Genomic DNA, 16107 nt, shown 5'->3' on the forward strand with positions numbered 1-16107 from the left:
ATTTTGGTTTTCTAAAGCAGTCCTCTGGGAGATATTTCACAGTAGGAATATGGGGACACTGTCTCTTGAGTTTGTGCTTCTTGATGACAGTGACAGTTCATTGCAGACTTTATCCTTGAGGGCCAGTTTGGCTGGATACAAAGTCCTCCACTCGTCTTATCTTTCAATGAGGAACCTAAATATGTTCTACCATGATAGAGTTGCAGTGTAAAATCTGATGACAATCTGGGTTTCTTTCCCTTGTAGTGACTTGATCTGTTTGCTTAGAGGCTCAAAGCATACAGATTTCTTTTATGTCAGATTTCTCCATGTTGGCACACATGGCAAATTGGAGCCTGCAAAGTCACCTCCCCCTTCCCACTATATGCCCACCCATTCCCTCTGCACCCGGCCCAGGCAGTCCCCACTTCTACTTCTGTCTCTATGAATTTGACTACTCTAGGAACCTCACAGAAGTATAGTCATACAATATTTGTCCTTCTGTGACTGGCTTATTTCTCTTAGCAGCATGTCCTCAGGGTTCATCCATGTTGCAGCACGGAAGAATCTTCTTCCTTTTTAAGGCAGAATAATATTCCGTTGTATGTACCTACCACATTTTGTTTACTTATTTATCTGTCGATGAATAAGTTGCTACCACCTTAGGCTGTGGTGAATAGTGCTGTTATGAATCAATCATTCTGTCTCTTTTCAGAGGAGACTGAGAGATTAAAAAACTGTGCCTCTACATTCTTAGTTATCTCAGATTGCTAGAACAGAATACTATAAACTGGATGACCTCAACAACGAACATTTATTTCTCAGTCTGGAGCCCAAGATCCAGGTGTCTGCAGGTTTGGTGTCTGGGGATGGCCGGCTTCCTGATTCGTAGATGGCCATCTTCTCAGTCTTCACATGGCAGAGCCAGAAGGAAGCTCTCTCAGTATTCTTAATAGGGTACTACTCAGATCCCATTCATAAGGGCTGCACCCTCATGACCTCATGTAATCCTAATTACCTCTCCAAGACTACACCTCCTAATACCCTAGGGGGAATGATTTCAACATAGGAATTTTAGGGAGACACAAGCATTCCGTCCGTAACAGCCACCACCTTCCCAGATACCTTGGTTTTAGAACATTTTATTTATTTATTTTTTTGAGATGGAGTCTCGCTCTGTCACCCAGGCTGGAGTGCAGTGGCGCAATCTCACAATCACTGCAACCTCCGCCTTCCGCGTTCGAGGGATTCTCTGCCTCAACCTCCCGAGTAGCTGGGATTAAAGGCACGTGCCATCACACCCAGCTAATTTTTTGTATTTTCAATAGAGACGAAGTTTCACCATGTTGGCCAGGCTGGTCTCAAACTCCTGACCTCAGGTCATCCGCTCACCCCGGCCTCCTAAAGTGCTGGGACTATAGGCATGAGCCACCGTGCCCAGATGGTTTTGGAATATTTTTAAATAATTTATTTGAAAACCCAGAATCCATAAAGAAAAAATTAAATTCACACACATACACTCTCTCTCTCTCTCTCTCTCTCTCTTACTCACTCTCTCTTTCTCTCTCTCTCTCTCTCTCATATACACATCCTGCATGGCAAAACCTATAAACAAATTCAAGAGAAATAGCAAATTAGGAAAAATATTTGTAGTTTGCAGCACAGAAAGAGAGCTAATTTGTCTAATATCTGAAGAATTCCTTGGGATATATGAAAGAAATATGAATAGCCCAATAGAAAAATGAATGTGAACACATTTTATAGAAAATGAAATTGCTGGCCAGGTGCAGCGACTCACACCTGTAATCCCAGCATTTTGGGAGGCTGAGGTGGGAGGATCACTTGAGGTCACGAGTTCGAGACCAGCCTGACCAGCGTGGTGAACCCCTGTCTCTATTAAAAATACAAAAATTAGTCGAGCATGATGGCATGCACCTGTAATTCCAGCTACGCAGGAGGCTGTGGCACAGGAGTCACCTGAACCCACGAGGCAGAGGTTGTAGTGAGCCGAGATTGTGCCACTGCACCACTGCACTCCAGCCTGGGCGACAGAGCAAGACTGTCTCAAAAAAAAAAAAAAAAAAAAGATTTGCCTATCTAATAGATGTATGAAAAGATGCTTTGTCTCTCATATAGAGGTATGCACAATAAGAATACACCAGTACATTTTTCATTCATTAGATTATCAGAGATCAGAGAGTTTGATAATACCGTCCTGGTGGAAGTGGGGAAACGGGTGCTTTCAGGTGTCCTGTAATAATTTAAATTGATACAGCCTCTTGGGAGGGCAATTCAAGAATATCTGTCGACATTAAAACTTACAATTCCATACCCAGAAGTGTATTTTACAGATCTGATCACTGAAATTCGAAATAACAAATGTAGAAAACTTTTCACTCCATTATTGTTTGTTAAAAAGCAACAACCACAAAACCTAGAGGCTGCCAGTGGGACATGATTAAATGTATTATAGCCCAGACAGGGGCTGCAGCGCTGTGCAGCCAGGAAGAGTGTCAAGGCCTTTAGGGCTTAACACATAGCATTAAGGTGGAATAAGTTACACAAAGTGCCAGCGAGCCTGCATAACATGCTACTGCTATTAAAATGGCGTAAAAGTATTTGCTCGTCAATACATAACATGTCTCTGGGAGGCTACACAAGAAATTAATAGCACTGATTCCTTCTGGAGGGCATCTGCTGGCTGGGACAGGAATGAGAGGGCTTGCTGTATCCCTTTTCAATGCCTCAAAATTTGAGCCCTATTGAATATATTACTTAGGAATTTTGAATTTTGAAAAGCACAGAAGAAAAAAATACATGCGTGTGGTTAAAAGAAAAATCAAATGGCAAATGTCCTTTTGTTCCTCAGCACATCATTTTTCTCTCTAAGTCACCAGTGTTGCAATTTTTTGTGTATATCCTTCCCAAGAGAAGTTGGACCTGTTTTGTTTTTTTTTTTTGTTTTTTTTTTTTGTAAATTTTGCTTATGTGTGCTCTCCCTCTTTTCTTGCCACTACCTCGCTGCCTCCTTTCCCTATTCCCATATTTGGAATTGACCACTTTTTGTGCTTTGCATGTGTCCATTGCAGGCTTCCTTCTGAATCAAGGCTTCCCACTTTGTTTCACCAAACACTTGTGCAGGGACAGTAACAGGTGCAGGGTGGGAGGAAGATTCTATTTTGGAAGGTTAAGTTAATTGGGTTTCTTAATTGAAGGTTTTTTCAGAGCCTCTAATATTCTAATACTTATTGTGATTCCCTAAGAGGGTATATTTTATGTATTATTATATTTTTATCTTTCTGTGCACCCTCAAGAAGGGATATATATATATATATACTATATATTTATCTATATCTATATTCTATAGATATAGATATTCTATATATATAGAAATGCATCATTTTATACATGATACAGTTGTATTTTTATATCTACACAAGTAAGTGCATTTCAGTTTATATATTTTATATAACATTTACATATATAGATACACATACATACACACCTGTTTACAAATTTATTCAATCAGGACGCATTGCCTTATTAACAAGGAGAATGCCATGGTCCTCATGTTCCACCCAATATATTTTGGGAAAGATGTTTCTGTTTAGACAATAACTTACATGGTTTTTTAATAAGTTAAAAAAAAGGGGTTAGTATGAATATAGTTAAAATGGTAACATTCATGCCAATTTTTGTTTAGAATTTGGCTATACTTACAAGAATGATACTTATGTCTCATATATTCCTGTTATATTCTCCATGTAACGGGGCATTATAACATGAATCTTAGTGGTCTGCCCCATGCCAGGAGTAGACTATCCTCTGTGCATTGGTAGCTGGCTGGCAATAACTGTGTTTGCCAGTTTCCCTTCTCCAGGTCTGCAGTCGATCGTATAATCTAGTCAGGGTGACCCACTGCCTCTTAGCCCCATCCCATCCCTGAATTAAAGAACCAGTCATAGCCGAGAGCCCTGGAGAGGGAAGCTCAGGAAGGGGAGAGGCAGCCTGCTCGTGCTGTCGTCAGCACTGGCTTAGGAGTCTGCGTCGCCCCTGTGTGCCTGTTCATCTCCCCTCAGCTCCAAGGTTTACATGGTGTGTGTCCTGTTGTGGTATTTGCAGACTCATTTGGTTGTGGTTGTCACCTTTCTCAAAACACTCTTACTATAGCTATGAAAAATATTCTAGTCTGAGCCCACATTTGACCTATCCAGTTTTTACAGACTTGAAAGAAAATATTTTTCTGAGTTGCAGTAAATGACTCCATTATATTCCTTGTCCACACCTCACCACTTGATGTGTTTTTGTGTCACATTTGGCCTAGGAGTTGGTGTAGCCACCTGAGGCGCCATGTTTGAGGAACTGGCTTTTGTCACGTGACAGTGTCGGTGCTGCCACCGTGTGGTTGTTCCAGCTGCTCATAGGAAGTTTCCTTTTAAAATCTAATTTTCTGTAAGTCTTTCTTTCATTAGAAAAGGATTTATCCACCTCCCTCCGTTACTCACAGAGATGTGATAGAATCAAGCAGACAGACCTAGAAGGTGATGGAGAAAGTTAAAGCCTGGGATTAGTTAGGAGTGCTAATTACAGGCTCAGCCTGAAGACAGAGACAACATTTATTGTGTGCTTATTGCACTCTAGGCACTGTTGTGACGGCCACACCCAACTGCACTCTCTTAATCCCCACCCCAGCTCTGAAGTTGCTTGATTCTGCTCCCTTTATAAAGATGAAGATGCCATGTGGAGGGTCAGAATAACCTGCCCACGGCCACACAGCTAATGACGGGCAGAGCCTGCACTCAGACCCACACATTCTGATTTTAGAGCGTTTCACCTCAGCCTCCACCACAGATCACCATAGAAATGAGAAGACTTCGGCTACTACCAAAATTCAGTAAAGGGAAAAAGTCTACCTGGAGAAGTTTAAAAAAAAAAAAAAGTGGTAAAATATACATAACATAAATTTTACCATTTTAACTATTTTTAAGTGTGTAGTTCTGTGGCATTGAGTGTATTCACCATGCTGTGCAGCCATCACCACCCTCTATCTCCAGACCTTTCATCTTCCCAGGCAGAAACGCTGTACTGTTGAACACTAACTCCCCACCTCCCTGCCCTACACCCCTACCAGCTCTTGGCAGCCCCCATTCTGCTTTCTGTCTCTATGAACCTGACTGCACTAGGGACCTCGTATCCGGGGAATCATTCAGTATTTGTCTTGTGACTGGCTGACTTCACTGAGCACGTTGTCCTCAAGGTTCATCTGTGTCGTGGCATGTGTTGGAATTTCCTTCCTTTTTAAGGCTGAGTAACATTCCATTAGTTGAAAGGTTGTGTATTGGGTTAGGCAGTGCATAGTAAAGAACCATGAGAGAAGCTGCCCTTTGAATTTAGTCTTTGGAGGAACTGTTCTCTCCAGAAGCCCTTGTGTGATATTTAACTTAGACAATTGCAGCCTTGGAAACAGTTTTAGAAATCTTTAGATTAGAATCTTCTTCCAGTTCCCCAAATCACAAATGTTAGACATGTCAGTTCAGAAAGATAATACTAATAATAAGGATTTTGACTTCAGTTTCAACTTGCTTCCAGAATCCATGCAGCCTCTTAAGCCTGGCCTGCAGCCTCTGTACAGAGTAGACATAGGGTGGCTCCTTAGAGGGCTAATTTGTTGACTTATTCTCTTCACCTGGGAATTTGCACCACTGCCTTATAATGAGGGATAATCTGGTAATGAAAAAAGAAGCTTGGAGCTTCCACTGATGAGTTAGCTCTGGAGATCAATGGACTTTCTTGTTCTCTGTCCTTCGTATGTATTCATCCGTCTCGTCTTTTCCCTGACAGCCTACCTGGCTCCAGGTTTTATAGCCCAGGACCACCTGAGCAGAGAGCAGGAGGAGGCATCGATGGTAGTAGACAGTTTGGGAATGAGACCGTCAACTTCAGAGAACCAAGAGTTGGCCATGCTTGGTAAAGTTTCTGATCAGGCATTTTTAGGTGGAATCCGACGGTGCTCTCTGTATCATCCCGGGCTTCCGCATCCGTGATGCTTACATCCGGGACGAAGAACCTCTTGGCATTCCCCTTCGAAGTGCGCGTGTAGCATTCCCAGACTAGAGTATAGAAAATAACCCCTTCTTCTTGAGATTTGGAATGTCCACAAAAGTAATTTCCATTTCCCTGCAGATAGGGGAAGAGTGGATGCCATTTGAATCCTACCGCCATAAGGAATAAATTGCCGTTCAGCTGATTTCTCCTCAACAAGCCTGGGTGTGATTGAGAATTCTTCTCCAGCAGCTGATGGGTCCTCTGCATCCCTTTTGCTAAGTGGCTGGCCTCTAGTATTTCTGCTTTCGGAAATGTTACTGGCATTCCAGGCAACAGAACTTTGCCTCACTCCCTTTTGCTTACTGTTGGGTGGCATAATTGGTTCGGTCTTTATGTCAGAAATGGCTGGTTTCGGGGAAGAAAAATAAAGACAGATGGTAAAAAGAAAACTGAAAGGTTTAAGCAGCCTGCTTTTTCTGACGTCTCTAAAGGGATTTCTACTGGAAGTAGGTGAGGAACGGTTGCTATGCTTCTGAGAGTCCTTTAAAACTACTGTGTAGTGAAAGCTTTTTTTTTTCCTTCCACCGTGTCTTCGGGTGCTGAGTGAAAGCCCTTTGAAAAGTAATTTAAGAGAACAGGATGGATAGCATTTCCGCACTGGGGCTCCACTTCCCTTGTACCTTCAGTGGGTGACATACCAACTGCCTGCTGTGTACCTGGAAGAATCAGTGAGTGGAAAGATCTGGCCTCTGGAATCACAAAGGCCTGGTTTTAAATCACGGTCCAACCAATTCTTACTTCAGTAAGTTGGGGCTAAGAACGTAACATCTCTGAGCAGAGTTTTTGTACCTGTAAGATGGGGATAGTGAGTGACAATGGAAGTGGAGTTTCATACAAATGGATCAGAGAATTGATCAGTAAGCACCGACTGAATGGCAGACACTAGGCTAGTAGTGGGAGACGCTAGGTGAGTGATGTATGTGCCATGCCTTCACGGAATGTGTGGCTGTCAAATGGAAGGATGTGTTAGAAAGAGGAGGTGTCAAAGTCGGAGAGTAATTAAAACACAGTCTTGACTCTTGAGGCGATTAGAGCCTGGGCTATGGTGGTGGCGTCTATAGGAACAGAGTGAAGAAACACGTCCAGGAGCCATTTCATATAGACGATGGGCAGGACTCGGATGCCAGCCATACTGGACGGTGACGGAGCGGGTCGTGGGATCAGAGACGCCACACAGCAGATTCCTAACGTGCATTCTGCTATTGCTGGATGTAACAAGAACAAAGCGGTCATGGAAATGTGGGTCATAGTGGAGTAAACACGATAAACTGGCCCGTTTATTGCAGGAGTGTTGGATGTTGCTGTGTTAGTGTGGGTTGGACATCACCAGCAGGAGATGGAACGTGCAGCATTTCTGCGTCTCTGACTAAGAAAGCCTGGGTGTTTATCTGTTTTGTTATGAAATGAGTTGGCCCTGTGCTCTGAGGGATGCTCTGAAAGGTGGTACTGTGAGTTCAATTCCACAAGAGTGGAAGAAGGCCAGGCAGTTCCTGGACTGCCAGAAACACCAGGGTTGCTGATATCCATCTCAGCAATCACAAGTGCAGGGACTCGTCGAAGCCCTGTGAGTTAATGAGGAGGAGAACTGGAGATCAAGAAGTGCATTTGGGAAGGATTGGAGAATTACAAAAATAAAACCATAAAGAGACAGACATATGTCATTTCATATACACCTTGTTTTTCCTCAGTTTGTAATTGTACATGTCTATGTTATAACAAACATTTATTTAGGGTTAGATGAATTTAACCCTGCCGTGGTGGTTTCAAGATTCGCTAAGAGATGACACCTGTCTTTCCTTGCAGGTAATGTACAGAAGAATTCTGCAGCAGGCGGGATTTATACAGTTTGCACAACTTCAGTTCCTGGAAGCTAAAGAGCTCTTCAGGTAATTTGAGGTGCTGGTAGCCAGACTGCCACCACAGCGTCCCTCTGTGGCCAGAACCTGCGTTGCCGGTGTGACGTCGCGGTGGGATGTGTTGCATGGTTAGATTGTGCTTCAGGTGGATACGGTGGAGGTTGCTTGTGACAGCAGACCCCGCCAATGCTGGTTCCTCGGCGTCACCCCCGCACCCGGAGCCTTAAATTAACTGGCCTGTGTCTTAGAGTGGGAGCAGAGGAAGGGCACAGACACTAGTCCCGTGGAGGCATCAAGATTGTTTTGTCAGGAGAAAATTCTAAAGAGCGGGTCTGATAGCACGCTGAGGACCCCTAGGAAGGCGCCGTGGTTCACTCTTGCTTCTCTCCAGTGATTTTATAAGAAGCTGTGAGTTTGGGGTGGGGTGGCAGGGAACACAGTGCTTCTGGAAAGACCTATGAAACTTTCCGTCATCCTCTAATGACCTTCTAACTGTTCTGTTCCTGGTCAGCTCTCAGAAAGTTGAGTTTCTCTTAAGGAGGTCCCTTCTGGCACTGCAATGACTCCTGTGCTTGTCAGACGTGCCTGTGGGCTGTGGAGTGTGTTCTCCCCTTTCCCGCGCCCGCCACGCCTGCCTTACAGGCACGCCTCGCAGTCACGCCGCCTCCGGCTGCCCTTGCCCCACAGCTGAGTGCTCAGTGAGGCAGGAGTTAGCCGTCCCAGGCCTTGCTCAGCACTCTTTGCAGAAGATTAAGTTAGACCTGCTATGAGAGTCTTGAAATATCCTACCCAGGCACTGCCTTTAGAGTAACTTCTCAAAATGTCTCTCCAGGGCAGATTCTGCACAGTTTACAGCTGTCTAAGAAATACATGTACAGGAAGCCCCTGAATAGATATTTTCATCTAAGTAGTGACTTGAGCAGAACGCCTCCCTTGCCTGTTCTGTAGGAGGTGTGCTCATGACCAGCCACATCCTTACATCCGTGGTGGCTCTAATCTTTCGCTCTATGCTGGGTATTTGAGGGATGGCAGTACTGAAAATGATTACAGTTACAAAATTGGCTGTAGAGAATGGATTTCTGAGTAAAGAAGGAATCATTCCTTGAATAATGATGCCCCATATAACTTTTGCTTATGCAACTCTTACGTACTGTTCTCTGTTCTTGGCAAGACCCGTGGCTTCGGGGTTTAAGTCAATTTTTTGCCCCTTTGGACCTAGGCTCTTTTCTGTCATATCTTGTGTCAGCCCTACAGTGTTGGAGACCTCCTCACCGGGGTCGTGGGTGTATCCCAAGGTGTCTTCCTTCTCTCATGGGTTAATCTGAAACATTAGGTGATTGTCCTCAGATGGATTCCTAGAGCAGTCCTCGGATTTTGTAAGAGAATAGATGTGGGGGCTGTTATTAGGATGACGTTTCTGTAGTTCCACACCTCACTCTCTTAATGGCTTAAGTTTAGATTGCTGCTCTGCTTTGGTCCAAAGTGTGACTAAGAGAACGGATTTTTTTTTTTTTTTCTCGTTTTGAAGCAGCATCTCATTCTGTGTCCCAGGCTGGAGTACAGTGGTGCAATCAGAGCTCACCACAGCCTTGACCTACTGGGCTCAGTGATCTTCCTGCCTTAGCCCCCTGAGTAGCTAGGACTTCAGGTGTATGCCACCACGAGACCCGGCGAATTTTTTATTTTTTTATAGAGACGGGATCTTATTGTGTTGCCTGGGCTGGTCTCAAACTCCTGGCCTCAAGTCATCCTCTTGCCTCAGCCTTCCAAAGTGCTAGGATCACAGCCATGAGCCACTACGCCCAGCCTGAGAATTGATATTTGAAGAAGACACTTCTAAGACAAAGATGATTCCACTTCCTTTTCTTGCTCACAGCAAATGTTGCTAATAAATTGTGATTTTCTTTTCCTCATTGAACTGGGCCCGTCCTCTGACTCCTTCTCAGTGCCGTGCCGGAGGCCACAGTTACCAGCTAGTTATGGTTGATACTTAAGAGAAAATTGATCATACGTAACCTGGGCACGTGGGCTCTGTGTCTCTTCCTTTAGACAACCTGCAGCCTATCGTTGTATCAGCTAGGTTCAGCTCTTCTTTCATTCAGCAAACGTGGCCTGAGCATCTGAGCAGTGGATGGAAGGGTAACCCAGTGCCTGCTTCTCTGGCATGCCCATTCTAGCTTGGAAACTGGATGTGTGCCTTTCCTGCAGCACAGGTGCCGCTCTGCTGTGGAAGCGTTGTTGCATGGGCTCACATGAGCCAGTGGAGGAATCTTCATTGGATTCATCCTGGATCTTAAACCATGAGCAGAAACTTCTCAAATCAAGAATTGTACTTTAGGTCAGGGATTCTCAACTGTGGCACTGTAGACGTTTTGAGCCAGATAATTCTTTGGGCAGGGGGGTACTGTCTTGTGCATTGCAGGGTGTTTAATGGCAACAGCCCTGGCCTCTACCTACTAGATGCCATAGCACACCCCCACCCCAGTCATGATAAAATTGTCTCCAGGCATTGCCACATGTTCCCCAGGGAGCAAAATTGCTTTTCACCAAGAACCACTGCTTTGGGCAAGGGAACAACAACAGCAAAGGCTGAGAGGCATGAAATGTACAAATTGGCAAAATAAGCAGGTCTAGTAGAAGTGTTGGGGTGTGGGAGGGATGCTTGAGGCTGAAGTTGTAGAGTAGCTTGAGATCAGTTTGGGAAGGGCCTTGAATGCCATACTAAGAGGTCTGAAATTTATCCTATGGGTTGTACAAATCATGGGAGGTCAGGAGAGGCTGAGTGAAGCGGAAGGAAGGGCAGCTAGAGGCGGAAGCCAGTAGAGGAGGCTTTAAGCTGATCAGAGCTTGGGTGAAAGAGGATGCACTGAACATCGCAGGCAGCATGGATCCTGGGTCCTTCCTCACCATTCCGTGTGTCTGGGGTGGGGTGGCCCCTGCTTCTGTTTCCACAGCTGGGTGTGACACTGGGCCAGGTTTGAGATCCACAGCTCCTGCTCTGATTGTAGCCAGGACGAGCAGGTTCCGGAGAGGAGATAGGAAAGGAACTGTTTGTTGCATCCCAATGTTAGGCTCTGAAATTCTACGAGAGTCCCTACAGAAATGGCCACATGAATATTTCTGTGTCTTCTGTTGTGAGATGTTGGTGAGGAAGTTGTAAGTTAATGTTTTTATAAAGTCCCTTCTTTAAGGACCATTCAACAAATCTGTCTGTAATTTAGTGCCAGGAAAATGCTGGTTTCAGCAGAGCTGTGCTGCTGCCTTTGCACAGCCGCAGACGCTGATGGCGTGTTATCCCGGGTGTTGCTTTTTCTGCCTTAGTTTCCAGGCTCAGCTGGGTATTCTCTTCATCATCGGCATTTTGGTGTTCCACTCTCACGCCAGTTGCGTATGTGTCTTTCACCTTCGTCCCTTCTGTTCTTTTTTGGAGCCAGGTGGCAGCACCCAGTTGGATGGTGCTTTGCTGCACTCGCAGATTAGAACGGTCACCCTGACGTGATTACCCTGTCCCCAGTTCCCCAGTCCCCTGTGAACGTGTGCCACCGTGCACTCCCCTCCAGTGCTGTTTTGTGTGCCTATGTGTACTCTTCTCTCTTTTTGCTTCATTTAGTTTGACACTGTAATTGCAGAAGCGGCCAGCTTGATGTCCGGGAGCTGATCTCTCTCTACCCCTTCCTGTTGCCCACCTCCTCCTCCTTCACCCGGTCCCACCCTCCTCTTCATGAGTATGCAGACCTGAACCAGCTGACCCAGGGGGACCAGGAGAAGATGGCCAAGTGCAAACGCTTCCTCATGAGCTACCTGAACGAGGTCCGCAGCACAGAGGTAGCAAATGGCTACAAGGAGGACATCGACACAGCCTTGCTCAAACTGTATGCAGAGGCTGACCACGACAGCCTGCTGGACCTCCTGGTCACTGAGAACTTCTGTCTCCTGACAGACAGTGCCGCCTGGCTAGAGAAGCACAAAAAGTGAGTGCTCCCCTCCTGACACGACCAGGGCTTCCCGCCCTGCACCCTTACTGAGGCCCTTTGCTGGGGAGATCCTCGTGAAGTGACTTAGCCTTAGCCAGTGTGATGTTTGCGTTCCCAAGGACCTGTAGGTGACTGCCACGAAATCATAGTGACAGCAGATATATGTGCTCCTCAGATGCCCTCTCTGTCACCACCGTCTGCAGACCCCTTGAAGGGGTCTTAGAGGGCATTTGTTCTCACACCCATGCTTGAATGATCTGGAGTACAATTTGGAAGTAGTAATGGGCTTTGTGAGTAAACGAAGTTATTTTTCTTTTTTTTTTTTTAATTACTTTTTTTTTTTTGAGACGGAGTCTTGTTCTGTCACCCAGGCTGGAGTACAGTGGCGTGATCTCAGCTCACTGCAACCTCCGCCTCCTGGGTTCAAGCAGTTCTCCTGCCTCAGCCTCCCAAGTAGCTGGGATTACAGGTGTGTGCCACCACGCCCAGGTCATTTTTGTATTTTTAGTAGAGACGGGATTTCGCCATGTTGGCCAGGCTGGTCTAGAACGCCTGACTTCAGGTGATCTGCTCGCTTCAGCCTCCCAAAGTGCTGGGATTACAGGGGTGAGCCACTACCCCCGGCCATGAAGTTATTTTTAATTTCCTTTATAGTTTGCCTCGTATTCACTTGTGGGAGATGCCACGTTTATTGGTAAAATTTACAGTGCATTTTAGTTACTGACTACTGAATTGAATAGATAGCTAAATAAATAGATTCAAAGGGAGGCTTCTTGATCTTGTTGATACATGGTATGGTTTTAAACTCTGCCTTCCTTGGCTGGACATGGGGGTTCATGCCTGTAATCCTAGCATTTTGGGAAGCCGAGGCAGGCAGATTGCTTGAGCCTAGGAGTTTGAGGCCAGCTTGGGCAACATAGTAAGATCTCGTCTCTACTAAAAATTAAAAAGAAATTAGCTGGGTGTGGTGGTGCACACCGGTGGTCCCAGCTACTCAGAAGGCTGAAGCAGGAAGATTGCTTGAGCCCAGGAAATTGAAGCTTCAGTGAGCAGTGATTGCACCATTGCATTCCAGCCTGGGGACAGAGCTAGACCCTGTCTCAAAAAAATAAAAAACTGCCTTCCTTATGTGCATGAGTTAGTGGATGGCCTTATATATCATGGGCTGTTAATGCATAGTGCCTGGCTTGGTTGGGGCCAGCAGCTTCTCCATTCTGGGCAGCTAATACTTCGCCCAACCATTCTAGGCCTCAGTTTTCTTATCTTTAAAAATGAGAGGGGTTGGGTGATCCCTCAGCTCCACTTAGAGAACACGATTTTTTTTGGTCTATGATTTTTGTTAAGGATTCGAAACAACAAAAGCGTGGATAAACTCCCACGGAGACCCTGGGGTCACTGTGCTAGTGCCTGAGACGCCAGAGCCTTCCACATGGGTACTGGCCTTTTCAGCAGCTGCCATCAGCCACTCGGATATGCTCATGGAAATCAGTGTTAGTTTTCTCAGGAGGCAGAAGTGACAAGGGATGGTGGGATCTGTAGAGTCAGCATGGCTTTCCAAAAGGTTAAGGAAAAGAGAAGGATTCATGTGGATGCCCCAGCATCTTGAGAGTGTGCCCTTGGAGGGAAGGAGCCTGACCTCTCGCTGGTCAGCCTTCTCCAGTTTCCTGCTGGGGAGGCGGACCAGGAGTGTGGCACCCTTGCAGACTTCGGGAGGGTGCTGAGGGCTCGCTGCCCAGGCAATGCCAATGCTATTGCCCATCTTTTCCATTTATAGGTGAGGAGTTAGAGGCTGGGGAAGTTAACCTACTTGCTCAAGGTCAGAGAAGCTAGACTTGAAACCCAGGTTCTTGAACTCTGGGCACTCCCTCCCAGGACGCTCCCTGACTCTGTGGTCTGCGAGGCCCGGACACTAGCCCTTCCTGCTTGTTCCTCATGTCTGAAGCCCCTGCCCTCCTTCTCAGTCACTGCTTAGGCAGCGTAGCTTCTGCATATTCTAGTACCTCATATGGGTTAATAGTAGTAGACCAAAGACATATGAAATTATATTAACATTTGAAGCAAATCGTAAAGCAATTCCAGATGTGATTTTTCCATAGTTTACTTTTTCAGCTCATCTTAGACTGGAATCAGATTCTTTTTGGAAGCTGATAGAGCATATATTTTTAGTATCATAAGTAAATATACAGAAATGAACATCCTTTGGTTGTTTGTTGTTGAACACATGGGCATGCGCGCGCACACACACACACACACGCACACATGTATTTTTTGAGACAGGGTCTCACTCCATCAACCAGGCTGGAGTGCAGTGGCACATTCAGGGCTCACTGCAGCCTCAACTTTCTGGGCTCAAGTGATTCTTCTGCCTCAGCACCCCAAGTAGCAGGGACTACAGATGTGTACCCCACACCTGGCTAATTTTTTTGAATATTTTAATAAAGATAGATCTCACTATGTCGTTGCCCAAGCTGGTCTTGAACTCCTGGGCTCAAGCCATCCACCCACCTTGGCCTTCCAAAGTGTTGGGATTACAGGCATGAGCCGCTGCACCCAGCCTGAACTCAAGTTGAATAGAATATGGGGAGCTTGGAGTAGGGGGTGTCACTGTGTGAAGGTCGCCTCCAGGAGCTGATGAACACAGGTTGTACTTACCACGTTGTCCTGTTTCAGGTATTTTGCACTTGGACTGCTCTATCATTATAATAACCAAGATGCAGCTGCAGTTCAGGTGAGTTTAGTCGCATTTCCACGTGATTTAAAAATCAGCACCGTGTAATACTTAGTGTTACTTTAAAAAAAATTCACAAGTTGACAGAGACCACTTTTGCCTGATATACACCCTTTTATACAGAACAAAAATGATTCTGTTTTAGAAAGTGAATTCCTGGAGGAATGCTGGCCAAGAGTTTTCTTCTCTTTGTCTTTCCGTCTCCTTAAAGAACATTATCAAGACTGAGTTTTTGAAAACTTAAGAAATGAAAATATGATTTCTCACAGAGTCACAGTATATCACTGCCCTTACCAGAAAATGTACGCAGTGAATGACAGTCGGATTTATCATTTCCACTGTTAGTGACGATCAGTGTTGCCAGTGAGCTGGGTAAGTTCTTATCCTTGGGTCACCTGTGACAAAACCACAGCTGTTGCACGCCAGTCCCTTGCCCAAGGCCATGCATCTATGGTAGATCTGAGATCTGAACCGTGCTCCATTGGCCCGGCAGAGGTCCTGCACCCTGATCGAAATGGCATCGATTTATTAGCATTGTCACATTTTGTGTCTTACGTCTTGCTACTGATCTTGAGAAAAGCCTTATCTCACAATCTCAGGAGACTTTCTCCCCTTCATTATTCGTTATGCATTTGTACTGCACCATGTTGTTTCCTGATGTGCCCTTTTGCTTTATTTTGTGAGGAGACAAGGGCATCAGCCATATTCACCAAGCTCAAGTCAACCTCATGACTCTGGCAAGGCTGAACATGTATTTAGTGTTGGATCGCTTTGTGAGACTATTGTGGTAACCTGATTGCAGAGCAGAACAACAGCAGCAACGAAAAATGGGGTGGGGTGAATTAACATGTACCCAATGGCCAAGAGTAGATTTGGGTGTCAGTGATAAAATTTTCATTTTCAAAAGCCTGGTGTTCTCAGAATTACAGCTTTATATAAGTATAGTAATAACCTTAGCGGAGCTGTAGAGAGATAGATTTGCAAACTTGAAATGGGATAAATCTCCATATGTGGTAGAAATGTATATAAAATGGCACATTTCAAGGTATGTGTGATTATTTGGTTTGGGGAATTCTGTGTTGACGAAACGAGTATCATAAAAAGTGTTCATAAGCTGACATCAGAATTCCAGAATTCATATGCCACGCCTGTTTCTGGGCTCCTTCCTTGTGCTGTGGCTTGGCGGGGTGATGTGGTGTGCGGGTAGGTGGGGCACGCCATGCAGGTAGTGCGGAAGGAACCCACGCAACCATCATCCTTTCCACGCCCACGTGATGCTGCCTCATTCCAGGGTCCTGAAAGTAAGCTTCACTTAACATGGTAGAGAAGTTTCTGGCTGAAAAAGCAAAAGGCTTTTATCACTGGAGTCTATCCTGAGCCCCCTGTGCAAAAGACAGTGGGAACTCAGGGAACAGAGTCACCAAAGCGTTTTTAAAAGCACAACATCTGCCTATCACAGTCCAAA

General features: G+C 45.4%; 1 protein-coding gene across 2 annotated transcripts in view; it reads left to right on the top strand.

Moving 5' to 3' along the window:
- The window catches only part of LOC105490161 (transforming growth factor beta receptor associated protein 1), a 62588-nt gene that overhangs the window by 36048 nt on the left and 10433 nt on the right, over nucleotides 1–16107 (top strand). For both annotated transcript variants that reach the window (XM_071077173.1, XM_071077174.1), the window contains exons 5-7: nucleotides 7888–7970; nucleotides 11570–11911; nucleotides 14585–14642. In XM_071077173.1, the coding sequence (XP_070933274.1) occupies nucleotides 7888–7970; nucleotides 11570–11911; nucleotides 14585–14642 (483 nt within the window). The remainder of the gene's footprint in view (nucleotides 1–7887; nucleotides 7971–11569; nucleotides 11912–14584; nucleotides 14643–16107) is intronic.

Source organism: Macaca nemestrina, chromosome 13, assembly GCF_043159975.1.
Source record: "Macaca nemestrina isolate mMacNem1 chromosome 13, mMacNem.hap1, whole genome shotgun sequence".
In the NCBI taxonomy this organism is placed as follows: domain Eukaryota; kingdom Metazoa; phylum Chordata; class Mammalia; order Primates; family Cercopithecidae; genus Macaca; species Macaca nemestrina.